The sequence below is a fragment of the Etheostoma spectabile genome, chromosome 23 (genome assembly GCF_008692095.1).
Source record: "Etheostoma spectabile isolate EspeVRDwgs_2016 chromosome 23, UIUC_Espe_1.0, whole genome shotgun sequence".
NCBI classification, from domain to species: Eukaryota; Metazoa; Chordata; class Actinopteri; order Perciformes; family Percidae; genus Etheostoma; species Etheostoma spectabile.
In genome coordinates, this window is record NC_045755.1 from 7749723 (window position 1) to 7775398 (window position 25676).

The following is a 25676-nucleotide window of genomic DNA, read 5'->3' on the forward strand; positions in this document are numbered from 1 at the left end:
CTTTTCTTGGCTTCTTTATGCACATTATTAATTTTTTTTTACCTGGGGTGCCCAAACTTTCGAACCCCACTGTACATATAAGCCTAATAAGCCTCCTAGACATTTATTTTTGTTCCAATTCCATGTCATGTGAAAAGGGACTGAGACATAAACGGATTGCTGACTGGGTATCTCACTGCCAACTGAATAACTTTCCACTGCCAATAATAATTTCCACCACCACCATTTTAGATTTTTCCATACGTCATAGAAGCACTCAAGTGCATTGTGGTACTAAGTAACTTGTTGGTTGTTGTTTGTTTAGCAAACTTTGTTCCCACTGACCACAGGCTAATGCACAGCAGAGTGAAGAAACAAAGCCACCAAAGACCCTGTTAACCTCACTATGATTATATCATAGCAACTGTGAAAAGAAAAAAGAGACAGAAAAAAAGGTGATAAAACTGTGGCTTGCATACGCTCAAACACTTCAATCTGGCCTCAAGCCAAATCCCAGAACTGATAGAAACAATCTAATACATTTATATCGGAGGCTTTTCCAGACTGACGGTTTAAGCTCATCCCAATGTTGCAGTCATTGTAAGTCCCTCTAGATAAGAGCATTAGCTAAATAGCTCAAATGTAAATGCATTAGATTATTCTAATCACTGTTGGGTGTTGCTAGAGCATCTGTGACTTAGGTAGTATTTTCTCCCTGATTTGTTTCAGGCATGTATGATCAGAATAGCATTAAGTAATTTGTCTGGGTTCGCATTGTGATTCCCAACCAAGGGTAGGATACATGTACAAGGATACAGGGAGTATGTAAAGATTGAAGTGGCTCAGCTAGTTTGAAAAAATATGATGCTGATCTTTTGAAAATGAACAACAAGTAAGCTCCCTGCTACAATAGGCTGACTGTACAACTCTCACCTCAACTAACCTTAACAGCTGAACCCTGAATCCCTCATGTTGTGATTTAAAAAACAAAAACCTAGTTAACAAGGGAGCTAATAAATGAACAAACTAACATCCACTTTTAAAATCCTTTGAAATTAACACATCTGGAACATGGAACATTAGGTGGCATCTATGAGGGGTTACTTGAGCTCATCTGATTGGGCTGTGGGGGTACATTAAATAAAACAGGTTAGAAACTCCTGTTTTACATCACACTTGACAGTCTACTCAAATGACAGAAGTTCAAGAAAGAGCCATTGACTTGCCAAGTAAAAAATTAATTATTGAGGCAGTGCTTTTACAGACAGGAGCCACATGTCAGCAAAGACACTTTCACATGATAAGCTCCTGTGTTTTGAAGTGTCAACAGTATCAACATGAGGCAGACCCATTAGTCTGTCTTCTCTGCTGTCAGCAGCCCGTCTCTCAGCCCTTGCTTGCTGGCAGGATTTTGACTTCGTTCCTCTCTTCTGGGCCAAGCATTCCGCTGGCTGTGCTATTGTCTACTTCCGCTGGGCCTTTTACCGCAATGTCACAACCCTCTGACTGGCTGGCTGCACAACTGTCTGCTCGACTAGCTGACTGGCTGACTCTCTCGGTGTGAGTGTGTTTCCCAAAAGGAAGTGAGACAGAAGAGTGTCAAGAGCTCTGGAAGAGGGAGGTGTGTATGTGTTTGAGCACGGCTGTGCTAAGGTGTGGATGATAATATGGCTTTGGGGTGGTTAGGTGATTACATATCATTCTGGAAATTAAAAAAGAAAGGACAGAGAAAGAGGGAGAGAGAATACAGAGCAAAAGAGGGAGACATAACAGACAGCAAAAGAGAAAGTGAAGAGGAGAAAGCAAGTAGAGGAGAAAAACAGACTCAGCGTGGGCAGGAAGGCGGGAAATGCAGCCAGTTCGGTGGTGCAGGAAACAGTAGCAAACATGAATTTCCACAGGCATTCATCATCACAGACATGATGCTACTCATTTGGTGTGCACACTGCACCACGATGTCACTTAAAAAGATATAAGTGTCAAATACCTAAGGTTAACCTTTTGTATTTGATCAACAAACACACATTTAAGCGTGCGTTTGTCTGTGCAAGTCATTGCCAAATAATGGGTCTATTTCTGGGCCTGTTTGTGGTTGCCTGCATTCATCTTTGGATCAATGGGGATGTGTGTGCATTGCACATGCAGCTCAGTCAGTGTGTGCATGCCTTTACCAATTATTCGTGATAGATTTAATATGTTAAATCCCAGAGTATAATAGCTTTCACATGGATTCCCTTGATTTGTAGGGCCTATAGTTTATAAAAAGAGGAAGTGATACCCAATATATTAGGAAGTTTGTAAGTGCATATGTTCACTTCACTACTCATGCGCAAGCAATTGCTTTCCTTACATGTACTATTCGGTTTAATTTGACCATTTCTTTTCTCACAGAAAGCATCTATTTTTAAAGTAATATCTACCTATATACTAAGTGTGTAATGTGTTCACTGTACTGTACCTTCACATTTCTCCAGGATCTGCACCGTGTCTCCGATTTCCAGCGGTAGGCCATGCTGGACAGTCCCTCGGAAACTGACCAGCACTGCAAGAAAAAGAGGCATAAAACACCCACATGAGTTATTTTAACATTTGATTTTAGTTATGCAGAGTGAGGAAAAGGTCTGAAGACATAAGCAGAGTGATACAAAACAAAAACCTTTCTGGAAAATAACACAGAGAGAGGAGGTGCAATCAATAATCTGTGTAGGTGAAATAAAATCAAAGCTTATATAAATAATGAAATATCTCTGGTGTGTTTCTGCACAAACTCATACACCATACACTCAAACTTACATATATATATTTTGTCATACCGAATAGATCAAGTTTCATTTTTATTCAAAAACTAGCATTTGAAGACTGACCCTTTCAAACAAGTGCAATCATTAAGAGAACATTTTGAAAACATGAACTTTTGGAAGGTCTGGATAGACTATCTGAACATGTTCAGTAGCACCACCCACTCAGTCCTGAACACTCAGGGGTCAAAAATCATGTGCCGTGACGCAGCGATAGAAGGACCTGCCTGTTTTCGATTCACCTTGAACTACTGTTGTGATTCTTTCCCTACTGAGGGACTCGCCAGCAAACAACCTCAGAGAAACGCACAGGTGGTAAAATAAGATCTCTACCACATTCTACAGACCTGAAACAGCCACTTACTGAAACCATGTTTATATGACAAAAGCTATGAGAGCTGAGCTGACCCAGGTTATGCTCCAGGAGTCAAATATACAGACATGTCAAGTTTTTACACAATTTCTATTTTCCAAATCAAATCGAAATAGATAAGGGAACACATATACGGATGGACTTGAAGGGGCATGTTTTTAAAGTCTGAAAAAATAACCTCTGGTGATGTGGTCAGGGTGGTTTCGGTTTGGGTTTGAAGACTAAATCATTTATAACAGAAAGCCTGTGATACAAACTGTGGGAGTGAGTTTGCAAGACAGGGCTTTTTACTAGGCTTGGTGGATCTGATAAAGGGAACTAATAGAGTTGAATTTGGGGAAGTGTAGAATCCAGGCTTTTTGAAGCTCGACCCACACTAGGGACTAAAAGACCAGATATCTCTGCAACACCATTTTCAACATCATTCTTCCATTCCATTCATTTTCGTAATCTGTTTCCTATGAGTCCCATAAAAGTGCACTACTAAAATTGCTGAGAGAGTATCCCTTTAAGAAAAAGTAAGGAAGCAGAGAGAGAGAAATTATGCATGTAACAGATGGAGGTTTGTAAAAAAGGGCCAAGTTTAAATGCAAGCAAAGAAAGCACAGGGTTTAAAATACTATTATACCATAGATAAATAATTGTATGATATCAAGTGAGTTTGGATGCGGTTAAGATTTTAGTTTGAATATGTTTTGAAACAATATTGAGGCAAAGCCTGAAAAGTAGAATAAGTAAGGACTACCTTACTTACAGAAAGATGCTGATGGTCCATTAGCAGTGAATGGTACTTTATGTTTTGAGAGTGTAAAAGCCATCAGAAGTGAGTGTCAGTTGATCAGCTCTTTAAAACAGAACTGTGTCCCGCCGACTCGCTCACTGCAGGAGCCCCACACACACCCACACAACACCCACCCACCCACACACACAAACACTCTTAAACTTGCATGTACTGCACCCACATGTCAACCACAACACATGGATGTTCAGTTAGAAATAAAACACGCAACCGCTGACAGATCCATCCACACACAAACTGTAGAAATGTCTTCTCATACTCTTATATAGACAGCAAATTTACACAAGTAGCCCATTCAAACTGTGATGTATGCAAGCACACACAGACATGCATTTACACATGAACACACGCAGAGGAAAAAGACAGCTTCACTAGGACTTGGAGTGGAAACGTATAACAAGAATCCTTTCCCTGCCATGCAGAACTGAGAGGGATCTCACTACAAATAGGGTGGAGAGAATTTCATTTTATTCTGCCTTCTGGGGCTCGTCCAGTGTCCCTGAACGCAGGGATTATATTTAATCCAGGCCAATTCAAAGACAGCGAGTCGCCCCCCCCCCCCGAGTACAAACATCGTGGACATACAGGTATAATGGTTCATAGATTGCTGAAGACATATGGGCGCTTTTGAATGAAAATTGGCAAAAACTAAAAAAGATTAACTTTTTTTTCTTGGCAGAGTAGCCCACTACCCAAGAGAGGATTCAGTTGAATTACCTTTCCAACCAACTCTCTCATGTTGACATTGAGATCAAGTCTGCTGATGAAATCAAACAGCAGCTAGACACAACTGTGCTGTCTGTAACTCTGTGTGTGTGTGTGTGCTAGTCTGTCTTTCTGCATTTTATGTTGAAGCTTTGCCAACTCCTTGTTATCCCTCGAGCTGCAGACACACTATCTTTACAAGGGATTTGTCACAAGTGCACATCTGACTTTGTAATTCATTCAAAGACCGACCGCTTGGTGCACACACATAGAGAAATGCAAAACTTGCCTACTTTTTGTACTTCATTCAAAGCCCAATCACTCACGCACACACATGCGCACACAGAAGCAATCACAGCAAACACACTCACAAAGTGTGCCCAATGCATGAATTATCCAAGTGACTCTCCCAGCAGTCAACTAAATTATTCAGTTCAAGTCATTCAAGTCGCCTTTTTTTCTGCTGTGAAATGAAAGCTTCCTGCCTGTCAATCCAAAAGCCAGCTGCTGTCTGTCCGTCTGTCTCTAACTGCCTGTCATCCGTCTGCCTCAGGCGATCTGTCAACTCTTGGGCTTGCTAACCGCCAAATGATGCAATGAGGACACAGGAAAGGTGCTTACACTGGAGGGACTTGATTTGTTGTTGCATTGTCCCATTTGCTGGGAATTGCGGGATGTGTACTATTATGCCGGAAAAAGAGAACAGCAAGTACATACACATGGAGAGAAAGATGCCACACGGCTGACCAAGAAATAAACGGACCAATGCATATACATACCGCACACATAAACATAGCATGCTTAAGTGGATGCCACTGGTGCATGAATATCAAATTGCATAAGCTAACCAAAAGTAGATGTGTTTATGTTCAGATCTGACATGAACAAACAAACAATGTCTGTCTATTGAACTTGTTAGATCCATTTTCCAGATGATTTCCAATGACTAGCATTTCAGCCACCAAAAGGCAAACTGACACATCAAAATTCTCTGATTCAATGTGACACAAGCTAACTGGGTCATGGCGAGGATGCTGCTATTCTTGAGCAGACTATCGTCCTAAACTAGACATTACTCAAAGATGGCAATCTCGAAGAACCATGTACACATGGTTAAACAAATAGAAACACAACAGAGTGACACAGACAGATGCAGGAGAAAAACTACATATATAGTCAAGCTTCTCAAGAGAAAACAAGAGAAGAGAGGGAATCTAAACTGACAAATGCATGAACAGAGGAACAGAGAGCAAACTATGGAGACGAAACCCCAATTCAGAGGGTCTCTGGTGGAAAGCTGGTGGTTTAACACTGATGCAGTTTGTCACTGGGTCCTCATGGGGCAAACATGGCTGCACCCATCTCTTTGGACGGAAGGTGGAAGGTGAAAAGCTCAACATTTTATTCACTAACAATAGTGTAACGTATAATAGTGACGTTAAAATCATTCTTTATCAAGTACTCAACCCATTTTTAAATAACATTGACTTACCGTATATACAATTTGACTTTGATCACAACAGTGAAAAAGTCAATTAAAGCTGCATTGGGAAGAAAGCAAGGAAACGCAAGAGTAGGACCTCGTCCTGCAGCTCCCCCTCTCCACTCTGTCGCATGGACATATGCATGCGCAGAACAGCCAATTGGAACGCTCTCTCTCTCTCTCTCTCTCTCTCAAATGACATGTGATTGGCCAATGTCTCCCATCACAGGCTTGGTTTTCTAAAGCCTAAAAACAAGAGCCATGTGATGTAGAAGTCTAGTTTTCTCTCAGAAGCCCTTTTTGCAAAGGCCCAGATGTTAGCCTCCATACTGAACAATCAATGTGTGAGATTACATAATGTGATTTTATGGATAAATCAAAATGGATTTATTGTACAAAGACACTGTAACTCCAGGCTAGATTAAGAAACCTCTAAAATAAGAACTATGATCACATAGAAGACCTCTTTAAATTTCTCTTCTTCTAATAAAAAAGTAAGTCTTTACACTCTACTGATTTGGAGATATTAAATGTGACATAAAACATCGTCGACACCAGGGGTTTAACTGACAGCAACCACATGGGATCTTGAAGTCAGAGGTTGCATTTCGATCCCTTTAATGCACTTCCAATTTGCCTTAATCCATGAGGACTTTATGTGTGTTGGTAGTTTGCAAGTGCATTCTGCTGAGCAAGTAGAGATCCCTAGAAAGTCTACTGGCTCGGATTAGGATTGCATGTGTTTTAGGCTGCCACTTGAAGTCAAGGCCTGTCAAACCACGTTACATTTGGTTTTCTCATCACTCTGTCTAAGCGCTTTAGAAGAGCAAATCCTGCCACAGGCCCAGAGTAAGCAGAACATTACCCCTCCTTCAAAAAAAAGAGACTGAATGAGGTAGGTATACTGCCGGTGATCAAAGCGTAATATTATGTTGCTGTTAGACTCAATATTTTTTTACATAAAATTAAAAAACATTAAAGACGCATGAAGACAACACAGCTTTTTTTGCACAAAACAACATGGCAAATTTCATTCAAAGTGCTCATTAATGGGCTTTCTAACTTCATTAGTTTGATCCTTTCTTCTCTCCAACTGATCTGACAATGATTCACGTGCATAATCTCCTCCCACATGTTAATTAGATAACATTTATTTCATTAATATGCTAATTAGACAACACAGTAACTAATGGTGCTGCACTGGCCCCCATTGCCGCCAAAAGTAAAGCTGGCTGCACACTGGCTGCGTCGCGTGAGCGTGGCGTTTCAGTTGCGTGTCAGCTGCGTGGCGGCTGTGTGGATGTTTTTTCTGTCCTACACACCAGAAATGTGTCTGACGTGGCGCTGCTGCTAGGTGACATACAAGGAGGGCTTGGATCACCCTTCAACATATGGGGAGACCGTTATAATACATAGGCTACTGATTTGATTAAAGTAAGACAATGTCAGCAGTATTGACTGCAAAATAGGTTACAGAATATTTTGTTCTGTATGACAGATGCAATATTTGAGTATTTTGCCTAGAAACGGTTCCAACACGCTCTCGTGCCACATGAAAAATAGGTTTTGTTGGTTCTATTTCTAGCATGCGCGCATTTTTGGGGTGGCTTGAGCCGCACGTGAGACGTGCGTGTCACGCAGGCAGTGTGTAAGCTCTAACCTGTTAACATGGAAATAAAAAAAAAAAAACAGACACGCCGCGCAGCTGACACGCTTGCGCAACTCATCCAGTTTGTTGCCGGCCTAAGGATCACGAAAATCTAATTTGTGCGTGGGAATATACTGTACATGTGATCATTATGAAACATGTAAAGCCACACAAGCAAACACAGATTTGAAAAAAAAAAAACCAGCTTAATGAGTTTATTGCGAAGAAGAGTGATGTCCAGAACCGGGAAGCAATGCTCGTGTTCATCCTCTTTCTAACAAATTTACAAGGTAAACACTCTAAAGAGCACCTAACGCACAGAAAAGTAACCTACACCAATAAACATCTTCACTTCCTCATGCTGCACATTCTGAGTCAGAACAGCATTTGCCAAACCAAAAGTACTCTTTATTCCAGCAATGTGACTAAAACATTCCTACTCAGACCAAAACTAGCCCAGCTATGTTTTGTCTTAGCCAAACTCATGCACACTCTGTTCCTAACCAAAGGATTCAGGCATTTATCTTTCTATGTGGTTAAGTAAAAGGGGCTGAAATGCCTCCACGTCATGCCAAAATACTGTCCCACCGCCTCATGTATTCAAGGCAGTGAGTCTGTAAATGTGGTTAATAACACACAATGATTTATTTGGGGATCTGGTACAGTAAGAAAACCACAAAGATGTGTTTATGCATATATGAGGCACGCTTGCAGGCACAAAAACACACAAAGTCACACCAGTGTGACAGAGCAGAGGAGGTATCTGACAGCTTTAGTGTGAGCTGGAGACAGATTAAGCCGGTGTGTGTGTATACTCGTGTGCATCTGCAAAAGGTTATTTCTCTGGTTGAGTTTGGAATGCTGGGAAGTGGCATCATGCATTTTAAAGAAGGGGAATCAACAGGGGTCGGCAGGGGGAGAAGAGAGTAAGCAGACGGTTGAAAGTAGCGGCGCTGAGAAGGCCTTGAACAGAACTCAATTTTGCAGTTGGTGCACACACAGAAAGATAAAAAACACACACATACACGTGTGTGGCCCTAGTGGTCTAGCATTGCAGACAAAAGCCATGGCCCACGGAATCACCCAGGAGGAACGGCTTTTATTTCACTTTCTCCATTGCTGGCGACAGGTTCCTTTCGCAGCCTTTGTGTGTGTTGAGATAGCAACAGCCATCACATAGCCGCTCACTGGCAACAATAACCCTTCGCTCAAATCACGCTGCTGGAGCAGAAGCTCTGAAAGCCGAGTTTTTCTGAGGAATGTTATTACTTTTTTGAAATGGCTGCATGACAAAAAGTGCAGCTCAGGGCTCAGTCTCATTTCAGCACTGCCTCAGAATCAAAGATGTGAGATTTTTATACCTACAATACTGTATCTGATGCATGAAAGAACTCAAAAAATAAATACAAGCAGTGCAGTTGACACACACAGCCAGGTATTAAAAAACACACTGAGTTTGTAAATTACACTTTCTAAATAAAGGGCAGAACACATTCAACATGGAAAAAAGTTACACTTTTATTAGCTTCTTCATTAGCGGTTGTTATCCACTAAAGCAACACTAGCTTTTGCTCCAGCATAAAGTGCAGGATCACAGAGAGCAACAAAAGCAAAACTGGCCTGAGCAGGAGAAATCAAAAATGACTCAGATTAAATAGAAATATAGGTCAGTGTACTAAACCTCACCTCATTCCCATGCATTAATCTGACTCTGTGTGTGTGTGTGTGTGTGTGTGTGTGTGTGTGTGTGTGTGTGTGCTGTGTGTGTGTGTGTGTGTGGTGTGTGGGGTTGTGTGTGTGTGTGTTTGTGTTAGGGTAAGTTAAGGCTATACTTGGATAGCCCATGATGAAGTTGAGATGAGATGCTTATTATAATCCTCTTAAGGATGTTTTATGTCACCTGCATACATTTGCCATTTTCTCCCTCTTCTGTATCAAGCAGTGACTATTTTGAAGTAGTTTTTACAATTCCTTAAGCAACTAAAACAGACTGTGGCCATCTTTTTCGGGGGGCTTTTCCCTTAATTTTAGAGTCACAGTGGATAGACAGGAAAGGTGGGAGAAAGATGGGGGAAGACACGCAGCAAAGGGTCGCAGGTCAGATTTGACCCTGGGCCGCTGCAAAGGACGCCTACATGGGGCCAATCATCCCAATCCTCCTTTCTAATCCCCTGTCACTTTCCTGTAGTTCATCTCTTTTATACCTTGGCATAGCTAATCACAGCCAGTGAGGTAGGCACACTGAATGGCATAAGGGACACTTCCTGTGACTGGGTTGAATGGCGTTCTTGCCAAAAACGAACCAGCTCATTTTTCATGAGGAAGCGATTCCACGCCAGCTCTCCCAGGAGGACAAGAGGAAGTCTGTTGAGGTTCCACCAGAATTCAACTCCAGTGTTTTTATGTCTCTAAATAAACAGACTGAACCAAACAAGTCAGGTGTGAAGGATAATTCATCATCTTCACCAGGTATGTAGTGGTGTTGCAATTATTAACTGCATCGTGCTGCAGACCTAGTAGACAATTCTGCATCTATTAATTATCATTAATCATCGGGATATCCAATCAGTTTGACTCGTTAACAGGATAATCAAATTGATTAAAATTGTGAGACCAGTAAAGATTCACACCCCATTAGTATGTTGCACATTTAAATGTCCCATGGCATGAAACTGTTTTGAACATTAATGCGTTCCCCCAGCCTGCCTATCGTCCCTCAGTGGCTAGAAATGGCATCAGGTGTAAACCGAGCCCTGGGTATCTGCTCTGCCTTTGAGAAAATTAAAGCTCAGAAAGGCCGATCTGGAATATTCCCCCTTATGACCTCATACCCTTTCTCTGCTTTGTCCACCCAGAGATTTTGGCCCACCCATGAGAGAGAGACATCATGGCTTTCAAACAAGCAAAGTGGCAGTTGGTCAAGGCCACACCCCCAGCCTCCACCTTGCCCCCCCCCCATTCTCCTCAATAGCTATAGACACAGAAATGGCACATCCTAAGGAAAGCTCAATGTGGCTCAAGTGGCTGTATTTCTGCACTGAGGCTGAATTTCGGGAAAGAAACTTCAGATACAGTATTTGGGGACCAGTAAATTCTATATAAAAGCATCAAAAGAGCACCATGTCATGGGACCTTTAAAGCTACATTAACTGATTTTAAGGGCACTTGGGTGAAGTGCAACAAATTATAAACACAACAATAGCATATCTTATAAGGCTGATATGGCCAATGTGTTGCCTATTTAGACATCCAGAAGATAATGAGGAACATTAGCATTCATGTGGAGTTATATTTCTGTCCACAAGGCAAATATTGAGCCCAATATTTACTCTCCTTGTATCTCTGTTTTGTTCTCAATCAACTCTTGGGTTACATATCTGGCTATTTAGCTGTTAAATGCTGCACTATGTTCATCAGCTAGTCGCTAACGTTGTCTGCTGTTTGGTAGGAGCAGATAGCTTACCGTGGGTTTATCTGAGCTTTTTTGTTGAAAACAGTTGCCCGCAGCCATACGTTACCACAGAACTATGAAAATATGACCCAAGTTGTAAGAAGCCAGAATTATCCTTTACATTATATTGTGACACCACACTCCAACATATAATATTCTCACCATCTCTCCCATGCCTTTAACACTCTAGATGCAAATGCTGGGAGCTGCAGCTTTAAACAGTGCTGATTTTCAGCAGCAGCTGAAGTCACACCGACACTGGTGCCTACACATCCTCCCACCCTGCAGAGAGAAAGATGGAGAGTGGAGGAAGAAAGGCTAAAATATACAGAGGTAGAGGAGGGAAAATGAAGGGTGTGGGTGTGGTTGATGTTAAAGCAACACAGGAAAAAAGATTTTGGGAGACAGAGAGAGATTGTCGAGAGTGGTGGAGGGAGAACGGAAGGGATAGAGATAAGTGGAGAGAGTAGGCTGCATCTCCCACTGACAGATGGAGCAGAAAAAGAAGAAAGACTAAGCGGCAAACATCTGCTTTTTCTTCCTTCAGGTATAACGGTTAAAAGTGGGAGTGTCAAATGAAACCTACTGCATCAATCTGTTTCTCTCTCATTCTGACTCACTTCCTATTCTATCTCTGCCATCGCTCAACCGCTCTCTTTCAGGGAAAAGGAGGTGCGACTGACCTCTAACTACACTCCAAGCTCTCTTGAATCAAATTACAACAAATTATGCACTTGTACTGCGGTAGCACATGCAGATGTAAACACATTCAAGCAACAAAGCTGGCAGGAAATCAGAGTGAACACGTGAGTGTGCGGCCTGAATAGAACACGTGCCTACCTGTGAGTGAGTGACCTTTGTGAGTGCATACAAACACATAGGTTCTTTATCCACATAGATTTATGATGTATTTGGCAGGTTGTATGTTTAGCTGTCGGTAAGACTATTATACAGAGTCTGACATCACATCTCACTGACATGACATCAGCAATAGACCCTCACCCACCACTGGTAACACACACACACACACACACACACACACACACACACACACACACCACACACCACACACACACCCACACACACACCCACACACACACACACACACACACACACACACACACACACACACACACACACACACACACACACACACACACACACACACACACACACACACACACACACACACACACACACACACACACACACACACACACACACACACAGGCCTGTTTTTATAGCTCCAAGCTTAGCAACACAAATAGCAGTCCGGTCAGGTCCACATGAGGATGATGAAAGGATGATTAAAAAGTGATGAAATTAAATCCACCACAAAACTACATCAGTGGTTTTATCTCACAGCTCCAGTTCAAACACTGAAGGAGTGGACTTTTATAAAAAAGGAAAGAAAGGAAAAATGCTGCCCCAAGCTAAAACTAAATCAATGGGATTTTTAAGCAGAGCAGGTAAAACCATTACAATGGCTTGGTTTAGATTTTTATTTGTGTTATGTGTCTGTCAGGAGATTTAAAATGGGAGAGACAGTGCAGTGTAGCCTACAGCCACAGCCTACAGCCCATAGATGTACAGACACAAGTGGGATTTGTGCTGACTGGGAAGCAAGAGGATTGAGTCTGGGTAGAGGGAGACAGAGAGAGAGAGAGAGAGAGAGAGAGAGAAAGAGAGTGAAGGTGAAGGACAGCTAAAGACAGAAGAACAGTGAGACTGACAAACAATGCGGTGGAGAGACAATAGATAAGAACAGAGACAGGATGAGAAGCCGAAACAGAAAGAGTGAGGGAGAGGGAATCAAAGAGAGAGGCAGGAGAGATAAGTAGCTGTCAGCTCTAGTGTATCTCACTTCACTTTGTTTGCCCCTGTACTGTATGGCAGCTTGAGGGGAAGAGAGAGGCTCCCTGTCGGCTCTTAAACACGTACACACCAACGGCAGGGCCAGGGGAGAGAGGTGTGAAGGAGAACAGGGAGCTAAAAACAGTCAAATCAATCATGGGTAAGAAAGAGGAGAAGATATCTGATAATTATACTATTAGCGATAAACTTTGAATTATTGCTCCTATACGCTGCAGTCGTGGGTTTGACTCCAACCTGCGACCCTTAGCTGCATGTCATGCCCCCTCTCTCTGCCCTTTCAAGTCTAAGTTGTCCTAAAGTCTAAAGCCTACAACTGCCAAAAAAACACTTCTCAAAGATTTCCCACTTATTTCCATCTTGAAAACCAGATTCAAGTACAAGCTCCAAGGCTTTTTCCTGTAGTGACAGCTTCATGTATAGAATGTACAAAAGAACGGTTTAAAATATACTGTAGTTACCAAGAGCTAACTTGTTGCTTGATAAAAGCCTGGAACTTGAGTATGGTTATCTGTCAAACAAAGACTGACATTAAGGCGGGGAACAGATCAGAAAATAGCAAAGCTCCCACTTGTTAGATAACTGCAAAAGAACAGTTATATATTTGAGAGAGAGAGAGAGAGAGAGAGAGAGAGAGAGAGAGAGAGAGAGAGAGAGAGAAAAAAAATAGTGTCAGGGAAACAGCAGGTTTCTTGAAGTTAAGCTGTGTATAATTGCCAAGACATAGAGACGGCTGGGAAATTAAAGGAACAACTTGAATAAATTACTGGAGAAACATCAAATGCAGATGCTTCCTTGCCGGCCGTGGAGGGTGCCTGATAGGGGTAGGAAGAAAAAAATCAATACAGCATAGTATCGCAATATTTTCCGTGGCAATACTGTATCGATACACTGACATCAAGTATACATCTATTATTAAATATGTCAGTTTGTCTGCTTGACAATCCCAAAGTAAGAGGAACAATTAAAAAATATTTTTCTGAAGTTGGACAAAGGCAATATATTGCAGAATTTTGCCAATATCGTATTGTGACATAAGTATCGTAATGATATTGTATTGTGAAGCCTCTAGTGATTGGTACCCCTAGTGCCTGAATAGTTTGATAATGATGAAAGTGATGTTAAAAAATCCTAACTACACAGTCACCAGATCTCAACCCAACTGAACACTACAGGCGATTTGGGACCACCAGCTGAGACAGTGCTTTCCATCACAAACAATTAAACACCAAATGAATTAACTTAACTTTTGAAAGATGGTGTTTATTCCTCCAGTAGAGTTAATGGACTTGGCTAGTCTATGGCAGGGACCTTTGACGCTGTGGTGGAGGCTCATAGTCACCAAACAGGTGACTTTGACACACTAAGCTTCTCTCTCCTCTATCTATCTTTCCTTCTATCTTTCCATTTTGTGTGCATCCATGTCCCAGAAATGTGTGTTACTAACCTAGCTCTGGGTAGTCATTCCCTGGAGTCCTTATGTTCTTTTTCACCCAGCATGTTTCCTTGGATCAGGGAGGCTCCAAACTCATGGTAGCAGCTGTAGCCATGGTCCTGCAACATGTTCTGCGATGCCCTGTTACATCCTGCTACACTCTGCTGTGCCCTGCTATGTCCTACTGTGCCTTGTAATGCCGCACAGTGCCCTGCTATGCCATGAACTTCTACAAAGAACTACTACAAACTACTATTTTTTGTGACTGTTATTGCCACTCTTCATTCTAACCCCAACTGGTCGTCAGACACCGCCTACCAAGAGCCTGGGTCTGTCCCAGGTTTCTTCCTAAAAGGGAGTTTTTCCTCGCCACTGTCGCACTGTTGCTGGCTCTGGAGGAAACTACTAGAACTGTTGGGTCCTTGTAAATTCTGGAGTGTGGTCTAGACCTACTCTATCTGTAAAGTGTCTCGAGATAACTCTTGTTATAAATAGATACTATAAATAAAATTGAATTTAAACACCTTTCTTAAGACACTTCATGGTGTTTTGTAATACTTTCATTTGTCACCCGTCCCTGTCTACTTCAAGGACTGTATGATGCAAATCCAATTGAAAACTAATGCTCTTTTTAAGTTCATTTGAAAGCATTAATCTGACACCTTACTGGATTGTATTCCATTGTCTCAATGGTACAGTGAACAATACGCCTCCACCAACACAGCCCCTGCATGTGTGGTTTTATCATAGGGCTGTTTTTGGTCTGACTCCACACAAAGTCAGTTTTCCAAAATGTTCTGTGAGATTATGTAAATCCTAGATGCAGAATGTATGGACCAGTGGACCTTTGGATAATTTTATACATCCCTATGTCCTAGAAGAAGTAAATAAGATGCCAACATTCTCTCTGAAATAGACCTCTTGATGCCAGGTTTACAATCTATTTTTCTTATCCTCTGTGTTATCCTCTGTGGATCCTCTGTGTATTCATATTCAAGTTTGTTGAAGTGCAGGAGAACTGTATTTGTAATGCTTCCTTAAATGAGTGAGTTGAACTTTGAACATTGGAGTGGGGTGTTCAAGACGATGCATGAGCTGTGCAGCTTGGTGTTTGAAGGATTGTTGTCATTTGTACACTCAGCGTGTGTTACTGTGCTGATGTGCTGTTATCATACCATTTGATTCTGTCTTATCATACTGGACAGCTGGGACTTATCACCTCATTAAAAAAATATTTCCCCACCCCGCTCTGATTAAAAGCATGTTGCACTGCACACATACAGTATCCCAGCATGCACACATGCATGAGATTGATTGCAGCAATACATGCATTGTGTGTGTGTGTGTGTGTGTGTGTGTGTGTGTGTGTGTGTGTGTGTGTGGGCTCTCTAAATCTGCACTGAGCCATGAACAACCATATGGAGACTTTCTTCTTAGTTAAACCCTCTGGATTGCTTCACAGCAGTAGCCTGGGAACAAGTTGCGCATTTTATTACACACAGATAGAGGGTGTTTTGAACACTACTTTGTTTGCTACGATAACATCCCTATAAATTGCACTATAAATTGTAGGGTGCGAACCGTGACACTAAAGCCTGTGGACGAAGAATGAACTTTCAGCACACAAACACTTCTTCTGCGCTAAAATTAAAACTATTGTTCAGCATTCCTTTACTGCAGAATGAGATCCATCCATCTTTCCTGTTGCTAAATTGGAGCAGATAAACACATAAGTGTACCTAAAGGGTAAATCTATCAAGCATGCGTTGTCATCGAAGGGCAATAATACTCTCTAGGGTAAGGGCTATGATGCCGAGGGCAGAGAGGAAATGAAAAGAAGGACTTTACAGCTTCATTTCTTTTAAAAACCACAGATTGGCCTGATATAACCCACACATACCCTGGTATCAATGTGGCATCTTAATGTGACAATACAATATTTATTTGTATGTGTTAAAGTGCACCGGTGTGCATTCATGCCTGCGGTATCTAAACAAGAGGATGTAGGCAGGCGGGCTTCTGCTCATCTGATTAGCAACCCTCAAATCAACACACACACACACACAGGAAGGATGAGGGGAAAGGTTAGCCTGAGAATGGAGAAGAGTGTGGTTGATGAAAATTGAAGCGACAAGAAAGTGATAGAATATGAGAAGTGATAGAGAGGAGAGAGAAGAAAAAAAAGGGTCAAATTAAAAGATTGGAAAAAAATAAATAAAAGAGAAATAAGTCAGGTAAAGGTTTAAAAAGAGAAAAACAAGGGCTAGAAAAGGGATCCTGAAGATAAATGTTGTCAGTGGAGCATGGGGTTAATAGTGACTTAAACCTCATAAGCCAACTTCATCTAATTCCCCCTCAGATCATAAGTCTTCTATTAGTGATGAGGCTGACCGTCCATGTTCCTTTGAAGCACGATATCAGCTAGTCAAGGAGAAATGACCCCATGCAGCTACTGCTAAATGCTAAGCCTCCCAGAAGTTGCCGTAACTAAGAGACAGTGGGTGGAGGGAAAAGTTACAATGCTGATGATAGGGCTGAAGCTAATTATAGAGTTGAAAACAATTAAAAGACATTATATTTCTTGTTTCCATGTCTGCTCAATCCCCATTCTGTTGACAATCCTGCTGCCAACAACCAAGAGTCTACAAACGTGATTTAGCCAAGTTTTTTTTTTTCTGTGCAACAAATAAAATGTACAATCGAGACTAAAAAAAAAAAAAAAAAAGCATCATAACATAGAGAGAGAAAATCCCACTGGACTCGTATACCAACTGCTGTGCAGTCATTAGAATATATGTTAACTTCACGTCTTGGCCTAGTAGCCTTCATCCTGCTGTCCTAAAGGAGATAAAACAAAGAGCCCAGTGACAACTAGAGACTGAGACACTGTATGAGAGAAGAGAGCGCTGAAGCATCAGTAAGTGAGTCGAGTCACTGGGGAGTGTATGAAAAAGCAAAGAGCAAAAGAGTGAATGAAAAGAACACAGTGCAGGTCATCTGCTCTGAGCTGAAGGACTGCTAGTGCAGGTTGGTGAGTTAGATGTGGGTTCAAGATTCACTGCATGGGTCAAGACATGGGCCATGGTCACAGTACGACATGTGTATGTGTGAATATGACATCTTTCTAGCACACACACACACACACACACACACACACACCACACACACACACACACCCACACACACACACACACAACACACCACACACACACACACACACACACACACACACACACACACACACGGTTGATACCTCCGGCACAGTTAGGGCCATTGAGACACTTCCCAGGAAAGAGCAGCTTGGAGTAACTTTATAACCACACGCACACGCTCCAGTCAAGGACACACAGAGGGCATGTGCTGCACAATTACAAGCCGGGAGCATAACTTATTATCGGTCAGCCCAGCCAGCCACTAGCTAGCTATTTACTGCTCTGTAACATCGAATAAGCACCTAAACTATAACAACTTAAAAGGGAAACCCGTGGAGTATAGGATGTTCAGCAAATTAAACGACACTAACTGAGGGGATATATGATATGGATGGATGGATGGATGATGTGTTTAATGATAAATAGATAGGCTAGACAGCAGTTATAACTATTACCTGTGGGTGTGTGTGTGTGTGTGTGTGTGTGTGTGTGTGTGTGTGTGTGTGTGTTGTGTGTGTGTGTGTGTGTGTGTACAGTAGCAAGATCTTTGCTGGGCAGATTTAACACTCAGCCATGTGTGTTTGTGTGCATGTGTATCTTTAGCCATCATTTAGTAATTCCCACCAATCCAGCTTTAAAAATACACCGTATCACAATGGGAAATATCTATAAAACTTAAATTTAACCTAAATCTCATATTTTCAGGACGGAGAAATATTAAATTAATATATAAAACAAAATACTACCACCAAAACCTAATAAATGAACTGAACACTCCTGTTTCTATGTAACCTTTTCTGATTTTACTGGTTTCAATGTTTCATTCATTTTATTGTATGATATGTTGTTTAAGTCTTGGTTCCTAATGTAACACTTTGTATACCTGCTGGTTGCTGTAAAGTGCTATATAAACAAATGTTGATTGATTGATTTTGATATCTTAGTATCCCACATTTTTAATACAGAGGGTAATGTGAGGGATAACAGGGAAGTCATCAGTACAACCATAATAATCACAAGCATTAATAAGTCCCTAAACTAAATTTACTCCGGTGTTTCTGACTCTGAAGGAAGTGTTTGTTGCCGAAAGTTAAGGACTACTGCTTTGCTAGTCCATAATTTGCAGTCTGAATCCAACCTGCAAATCTGGCACCAATACAGTTTAGTGTCCTACAGGCCTCTAAACAAAGAGGCATTTAACGGAGGCATTTCCAAGTACATGGTGTACCACTGGGTATCAGGCAATGCTAAGCAACTGCAAACATTTGTAAGCTCTGCCACAAGTCCTTCCAAGCTCGGCAGAGAAGAAAGAGTAAAGAAGGCCGTTTCACACATAGACTACAATAGAGCTGCACTAACAATGACAAGATAGCGACAGCGATAAGGAGCGACTGAACCAAGAAATATGGCGGTACGAAATCTGTCATTAAGCCCAAGCCTCAGAATAAAAATAAAATGTTTTCATGTGACATGCTTCCCACTTTCCACAAGCCACAAGATATGGAGAATGAATGTGTGTGTGTCTGAGTCCATGTCTATGGCACGGATTCTCATTCTTTCCTATAAAGAGAGACTCACACACCGAAAACTGAAAAATGAGAGTTTGATTCCAACTGTTTGCATGCCAGTCCTTCTAACATCTGCTATAATGTAAGACAGATCAATAATGGAATTCTCACACACATTAACACACACATAAACACACAAAAACACACACACACACACACAAACACACACACACACACTATGAAATATCGGTAAGTAATGAGGCAGATCAGAAAACACTGATTTACTGGAACCTACAAAGAAAGCTGTCAAACAATTATTCTGTCACGTACAAACTTTGACTATTAAAATGATATCAGGGATATCATTTGTGTAACAATGTCTAATGGCTTTCCTTAGGAAATGGATTTCCTTCCTTCTACGTGCTCCAGTCACATTGCATGGGGCTTGCTCTCAGGAAATGTAGGCCTCATGTAAAAAATTCAAGAGGTGACTCGTTCCCCAAATTTTCTTTAATGTCCATCCAAAGTCGACATAAACAAGAGCGAAATGGCTAATGTAAACAAGGGTGTATGGCTGGTTGCAACTGATTCCAAAACAGCCATCTTTAGAATGAGGCGCTCTGTACTGCTCTGCACTGTGCTGCACTGTGCTTTTGAATGTATGGCCTGTGTGTGTGTGTGTGTGTGTGTGTGTGTGTGTGTGTGTGTGTGTGTGTGTGTGTGTGTGTGTGTGTGTGTCCATCCGCGAAAACATTCCTGCAGGGCTAAGGGGTTCAGCTGTCGTCGGGTCTATTTTCCTGTGCACTGCATGCCATTGGTGGATCAAGGAAGATTATTCCTGGGGTTGGAGAACTTTGGGCTTGGAAAGATGGAGAAAGAAAAAAAAGAGAATAAGAGAGAGAGAGAAGCACCATGGTTTGGAACACTCTCTTCCAGGAATCAATCTTGAGCAAAGGGACTGCGGTGTTGTGTTTGTCAAAGCAGACCACGTACGAAATCACACAGCCAAGAGCTACACTGAGCGAGAGACGCAAAGGGAGAGAGAGAGTAGCCACTCGAGCCATCTCGAACCATAAACATAATTAACCGATACTCAACTGTCACACAAGAAAATCCCTAGTGCCTGCTTTGAAATGTGCTTTAGCTAGAGGAGCTGCTTCACACTTTGCCTTAATCTTGTCCATTACTGCAAAGACATCAGTGTTAACAAAGAGACTGCCCTCCAGTTTGTTTTATAACAGCTCTCGTTCTGTCAGGGACCCCATTTGGATAAGATTCCCAACTCCCGTACACATCCCCCAGATAAAATTGGTGGGGGAGGGAGCGGTGGCTAGGCTAAACTGGATTGTTTCAGATGCAGCCGCAAAACAGAGGCAGGCTGAGAGTGAGTGTCAAACTGATGGCCGTGCTCAGCTAATTTGCTCCATACAGACAAAATCAATAGAGTGGGGTAAGAAGTTACAGAAAAAAAATGCCCTAGTTTTGTGATTTAGGTCAACGGCAGTTGTGCGCACCCTCATGCTGTCTGTAATTAAATAAAACTAGTTAAAAAGTCTGCAGGAGCTGCTTACTTGACGGGGGAAGAGGGGTGAGAGAAGTGGGAGGGACGAGGCAAGAGTGATTAATTTCATCTTTGTTTTTCTCCTCCCACAGTTGCGAGTGAACACCATTATACAAAGTAGAAAGGTAGCCTCATTTGTGTGCCCGTTCAGCGCCTGATGCTCCCTGGGGGAAAAAGTATAAAGATTCTAATGAGCTATAGAGAGAGTTCCTGAAACACAAACGGGCAGAGAGAGACACACTGGGACGGTGCTCTGCCAGCCTTAGCAGCTTAACTGTGAGGAGGAACTCCATGTGGAACTGACAGCCCATCAACCATCACATCAGCTCCACCAATCAACTGATTATGTTTAGCTTTAATTTATATATGGTTTGAAGATTAGATTAGGGGATGTAGGATACATAATTCTAGAAAAAGAAGGATTTGTACACAGGCTGACAGGGTGATGCATTTGTTCTCACAATTTAAAAAAAATGTATATGATGATGATTTATTTAGGTGGAGTAATATTGGAGACCGGCCTTATACACTTGTATGCCGGCCTGCATGTGGGTGTACAAGTGTGTTCATTTTCACAGCTACATGCCAAACAAGCACAGTCACAGCCAGCCAGTGTCATCGAGTCTCCTGGGTGGTGGATTAAAGAGGATTATGGCTGTAGTCCAGATGAGGGTCCGGGGGGAGTTTACGCGTGACGCATCACAACGGATGATGCCTGGAAACAGTCCCCTACAAATCAATGGTCTGGTTTCAAGCGCCCATTAAATCACTACCATTGCCACACTAACCTTTGAACTCAATAAAATGCAGCCGCAGAATGATAAGAATAGTCCAAATGGGTGCATCCTGTATCTTGTAATCTAAAAAGATGGATCTGAACTCAACTAAATTTTAAAAAGGAACTAGGAATAATAATATGCGTCGACCAGGTTACTTTCCACTGATTAATTTGATTTTTGATGATTTCTTAAAAAAAGAAAACAGCTGCTGCTCTTTTGATCAGGAAAACAACCATTATATTGTTCCTTTACTCCTTAGGGGAATAAACAGCAGCATCAGTGGCCATGCTAAAACATATGTCATAAACGTGTGTGCAGCGCAGCATGCTCCATTTGCGAATCAGTATTTTTAGCATCCCCATACTCATTATGTCAGCACAGCACAGCAGAAAGCCCAAGCTGGTATAAGTGAGCTGAGATATGCAGCAGGAAGACAATGCAAGGTCCTGCTTCAACTCAGGCATCTGCTATGGCACGCGAGCCACTCACATGTCTCCTGGCTGTGAAGAATGTGTTTTGCTCTTCACTACTCCAATTAAGTTTATTTTGAGGGGAATGGAAACAAATATGCCTCGATTCACTGGGTACCAGCAAGCTTTAGAGGTGCTGCGTAAACAAAGCCAAGAGGATGGGATTCAAGACAAGAGACATAAATCACTGATGTTAAGATATCCATTTCACTACTCTTTGGAGTTTAACTATTGAAAAAACATGAAAGCATCTTTCTTTAAAAAAAAAAAAAAAAAAGTGCTCAGAAGACTGAAATATGATACTGGGCTTTGTAATGACCATCAAGGTGAAGATATAACCACTGACAGGTCATTAGGCTGTAGATAAATAGGTAAGGGGATACTTGATCTAAAAGACATTTCCATTATTGATCCATGAACAGTTGAGATTACTCTCCGGGAAAATACTTCTAGTTGGGCTCTGATGCTATTATTAAAATTCAAATGCCCTTGGGGATGAAACAGAAACCATCCACAATCGCAATGTATTTTATCCCTTTGACCAACCAAACCATCTGCTGTCAAAAAGGATCTTTTGCAATAAATACCAGTAACAGTGGCCATTTTCACACTGACATCAAAGCTTCTGTACTATTTCCATGCCAGCGTCTGTGTATTTTATCTGAGGCCAGCTCTGAACACAAATTGCTTGTTAACAAGAATAGCCAGGGGCCTCACAAGGTATGAGAACCATCCACTAGGAGGGAAGCTGCTATAGGATCGTGTTGTGTGTCCATGTTGTGTGCATAGCCGGCATATATACAAACAATAACTCTTCTCTCCTGTCATCTCCTCTGCTGAACTGAACCAACTGCCTGAGGTGTCCATCCGCCGCCATCGCCCAGACCAAGTGCTTTTACTCTCCGCACAAAGGCTCCCACAGTGGGGGTTTTCCTTCGCATTTCCCCTCTCGCCCCCACACAAAGGGGATCCATTTCAACCGCTTTTAGCAGCACCGCTTTCCGCTTTTAGTTCTTCAGACTCCCTCCCCTGAGGGTGCGACTGGTGGATGGGGGGAAAAATAAAGGCACCAGGTGGATGCTTGGAACGAGGTTAGGCTTGCTAAACAGGACCACTTTGGTGTGTTGTTTTTTGGTAACGCCTGGCAGGAGGAAAAGAACCTGATACCAGTGCCTGGACCTTTAGTGCTGTGTGAAACGTCAATACATATCTTTGAAATATATTTGCTTTCTTGCTGAGAGTTTGATAACAAGATTGATGCCACTCTCACATTTGTGCAGAGAATAGGAAGCTAGGGCCATCAGGCGGCTAGCTTAGCATAAAGACAGAAACAGCTATTCTGTAATGTTTGCTAAACCCGTTTTTTATACAGTTTAAAAAAACAAGATACATGTTGTTGGAGCTAAATCCTGCTCCATTCTCAAGGGTTCAGTCAATTAGTAGTCAAAATCTCAGATGTTGATGTGTGAATCCTGAACAACTTAATGCAACAAACAACCAACAACAAACTATATACTTATAACTAAAAAACTTAATGCATGACCAACATGTCTTCATTTATGTTGAAATAATGCTTTTACCTTTGAGCTTGAATGTATAATGCAAATCACACACAATGTTTAAGCATATATAACATTTTAAATTCCAACAATGTTTTAATACGTCGGTTTTAGAGGTGCTGGACGGCGCCATGCTAGCTGTTTTACCCAGCTTCAAACTTTATGCTAAGCTTAGCTAACCCTCTGCTGGTTCCTGCATACAGACATAAACCTACTGAATCAACAGAAGTAATCCTCTGTGCAACTTCCAGAAACAGAGCACAAACAAAGCAAATCAACACTACAATGCACAGCGATGCCAACCTTTGGTGTTGCTAGAAAAAGGCAGAAAAGGCCCCATTCAATCAACGATGAGAGGCAGGAAACGGGAAGACACTTGATCTTCTCCCCTTAGACAAACAAAACTTCAAAAAAAAATCTGCAGCTCAGATGTTGGGGGGGGAGGGGGGGGCTTATTAGTTAAGACAAATATTTAACTAAGAAATCTGTTTCTGTATCTCTGCTTGGTTTGAAGGATTTCCTCTTAACTAGATAAACATTCCAAATGGGAACAGTCCCCGAAGACGGGTTGGGTTGAAAAGAGGAGACGTGAGAAGTGAACTGGGTCGCAGTTGGAGGTTTAGTCAAGCTGATGAATTAAACAGACTCTCTGAGGCAATAACACTCTACAACACCCACACAAGTATTTAAGGAATTCATAAGAATCGTTGAGCTGAGGCGAACAGTCATTTTCAAAGTAATCATAATTTGGAGCTATGTCACTGAAATGAACCTCATTTATAAGTTGGAAGTCCTCTGGTCTTCAGCCCCATAAATCTAAATGAAGAAAAACCCCAAAAGCTGAATACTATACCACATATACCTTCTCCTTCTATAGGATAAAGCTATTTCAATCAGCTGAGCAGTCTTGTGTTCTAAAAATCAATTGCCCTCAACACTTCAGTCTGAAATTGGTTGAGAAAAAAAAAAAGCTGTGGCAAAAGGGAACAAATGAATTAGGCAGTTGCCTGCAATGAAAAGCTTTTTTGAAAGTCAACCTGACATTAAACTATTTTTTTCTGTGCACGGGCAACGAGAGGAAATGAGGGAAGCTGACAGAGGCGAGGTGAGGTGAGGAGGACGGGCAGCGAGCCAGCACCTCACATGCAGCAGGTTGACGTGCAGGGAAGAGCCAGACCATCATCTTGACTGCACAGCGAGAGCAGGAAACAGATCGCTCGCTCGCACCCACATGCATGCACCTCTAACGGGGACAAAGATCAAGTGTGAAGTCTGTATATACACTGGTTCAAAGGCAGTGACGGTGTACACACACGGACACACACATTGTGCAGGTAATAAGACAGCTAACAGCAGCCAAGGTCAGAGAGCTGCCCAGAAATCAGCCAGGCAGCAGCTGATCCTCCTAATGTGATCTTTACAGAGAAGGAGAGAGAGAGAGAGAGAGAGAGAGAGAGAGAGAGAGAGAGAGAGAGAGACATGAAAACAGTTCAATCTTAGAAAAGAGAGAGAGGGCTGTAAACCGATCAATGTCACTGCAACAGCTCTTGAGCGCACAGTCAATATACACTACTTACATGGCATACCTGGGGTGTATGTGTGCAAGCTTTGTTTGCAGCAGAGATATTCATGGACAATCTGAACTCATCATTACTTAAACCTGCTGCATTCAAATATATGTGAACAGAATGTAAGTATGACCAAAAAAGGAAGATGAATGTATGGAGAGACAAGGGAAGACAACGAAATTCTTCTTTTTTTTTTGAAAGATTATTTTTTGGGGCTTTTTTCTCTTTATTTATGAGTGACAGTGGTGGAACAGGAACGGTGGGAGAGAGATGGGGGATGTCACGCAGCAAAGGGCCACAGGTCGGATTCGAAACTCAGGCCGCTGCAAAGGACTCAGCCTACATGGGGCGCTCGCTCTTACTGGGTGAGCTAGAGGCCTCCCCACACCGGTGCTTTTTGTAGAGACAGAAATTATCAACAGCAGAGCATAAATGACAAGAATGAAGATTCATTCTTTTCTTCTTTTTTGTCATGTCTTTTCTGCACTGTAGCCAGCATAGAAACAGCTGCCTCTGCCATTTAAAAAAACACTGAT

The 25676-nt window shown here is 41.9% G+C and overlaps 1 protein-coding gene and 1 long non-coding RNA gene across 2 annotated transcripts in view; both read right to left on the bottom strand.

Annotated features, from left to right (window-relative positions):
* dock4b (dedicator of cytokinesis 4b) overlaps positions 1–25676 on the bottom strand; it is a 124153-nt gene that overhangs the window by 88900 nt on the left and 9577 nt on the right. The window contains 1 exon segment of the mRNA XM_032505199.1: positions 2438–2521. Within this exon segment, the coding sequence (XP_032361090.1) occupies positions 2438–2521 (84 nt within the window).
* On the bottom strand, positions 11137–23886 carry LOC116673086 (uncharacterized). Its single transcript, XR_004327738.1, has 3 exons — positions 23876–23886; positions 22826–22831; positions 11137–11222 (listed from the first exon to the last, which is right to left on the bottom strand). It is a non-coding gene; the product is annotated as an uncharacterized LOC116673086 (long non-coding RNA).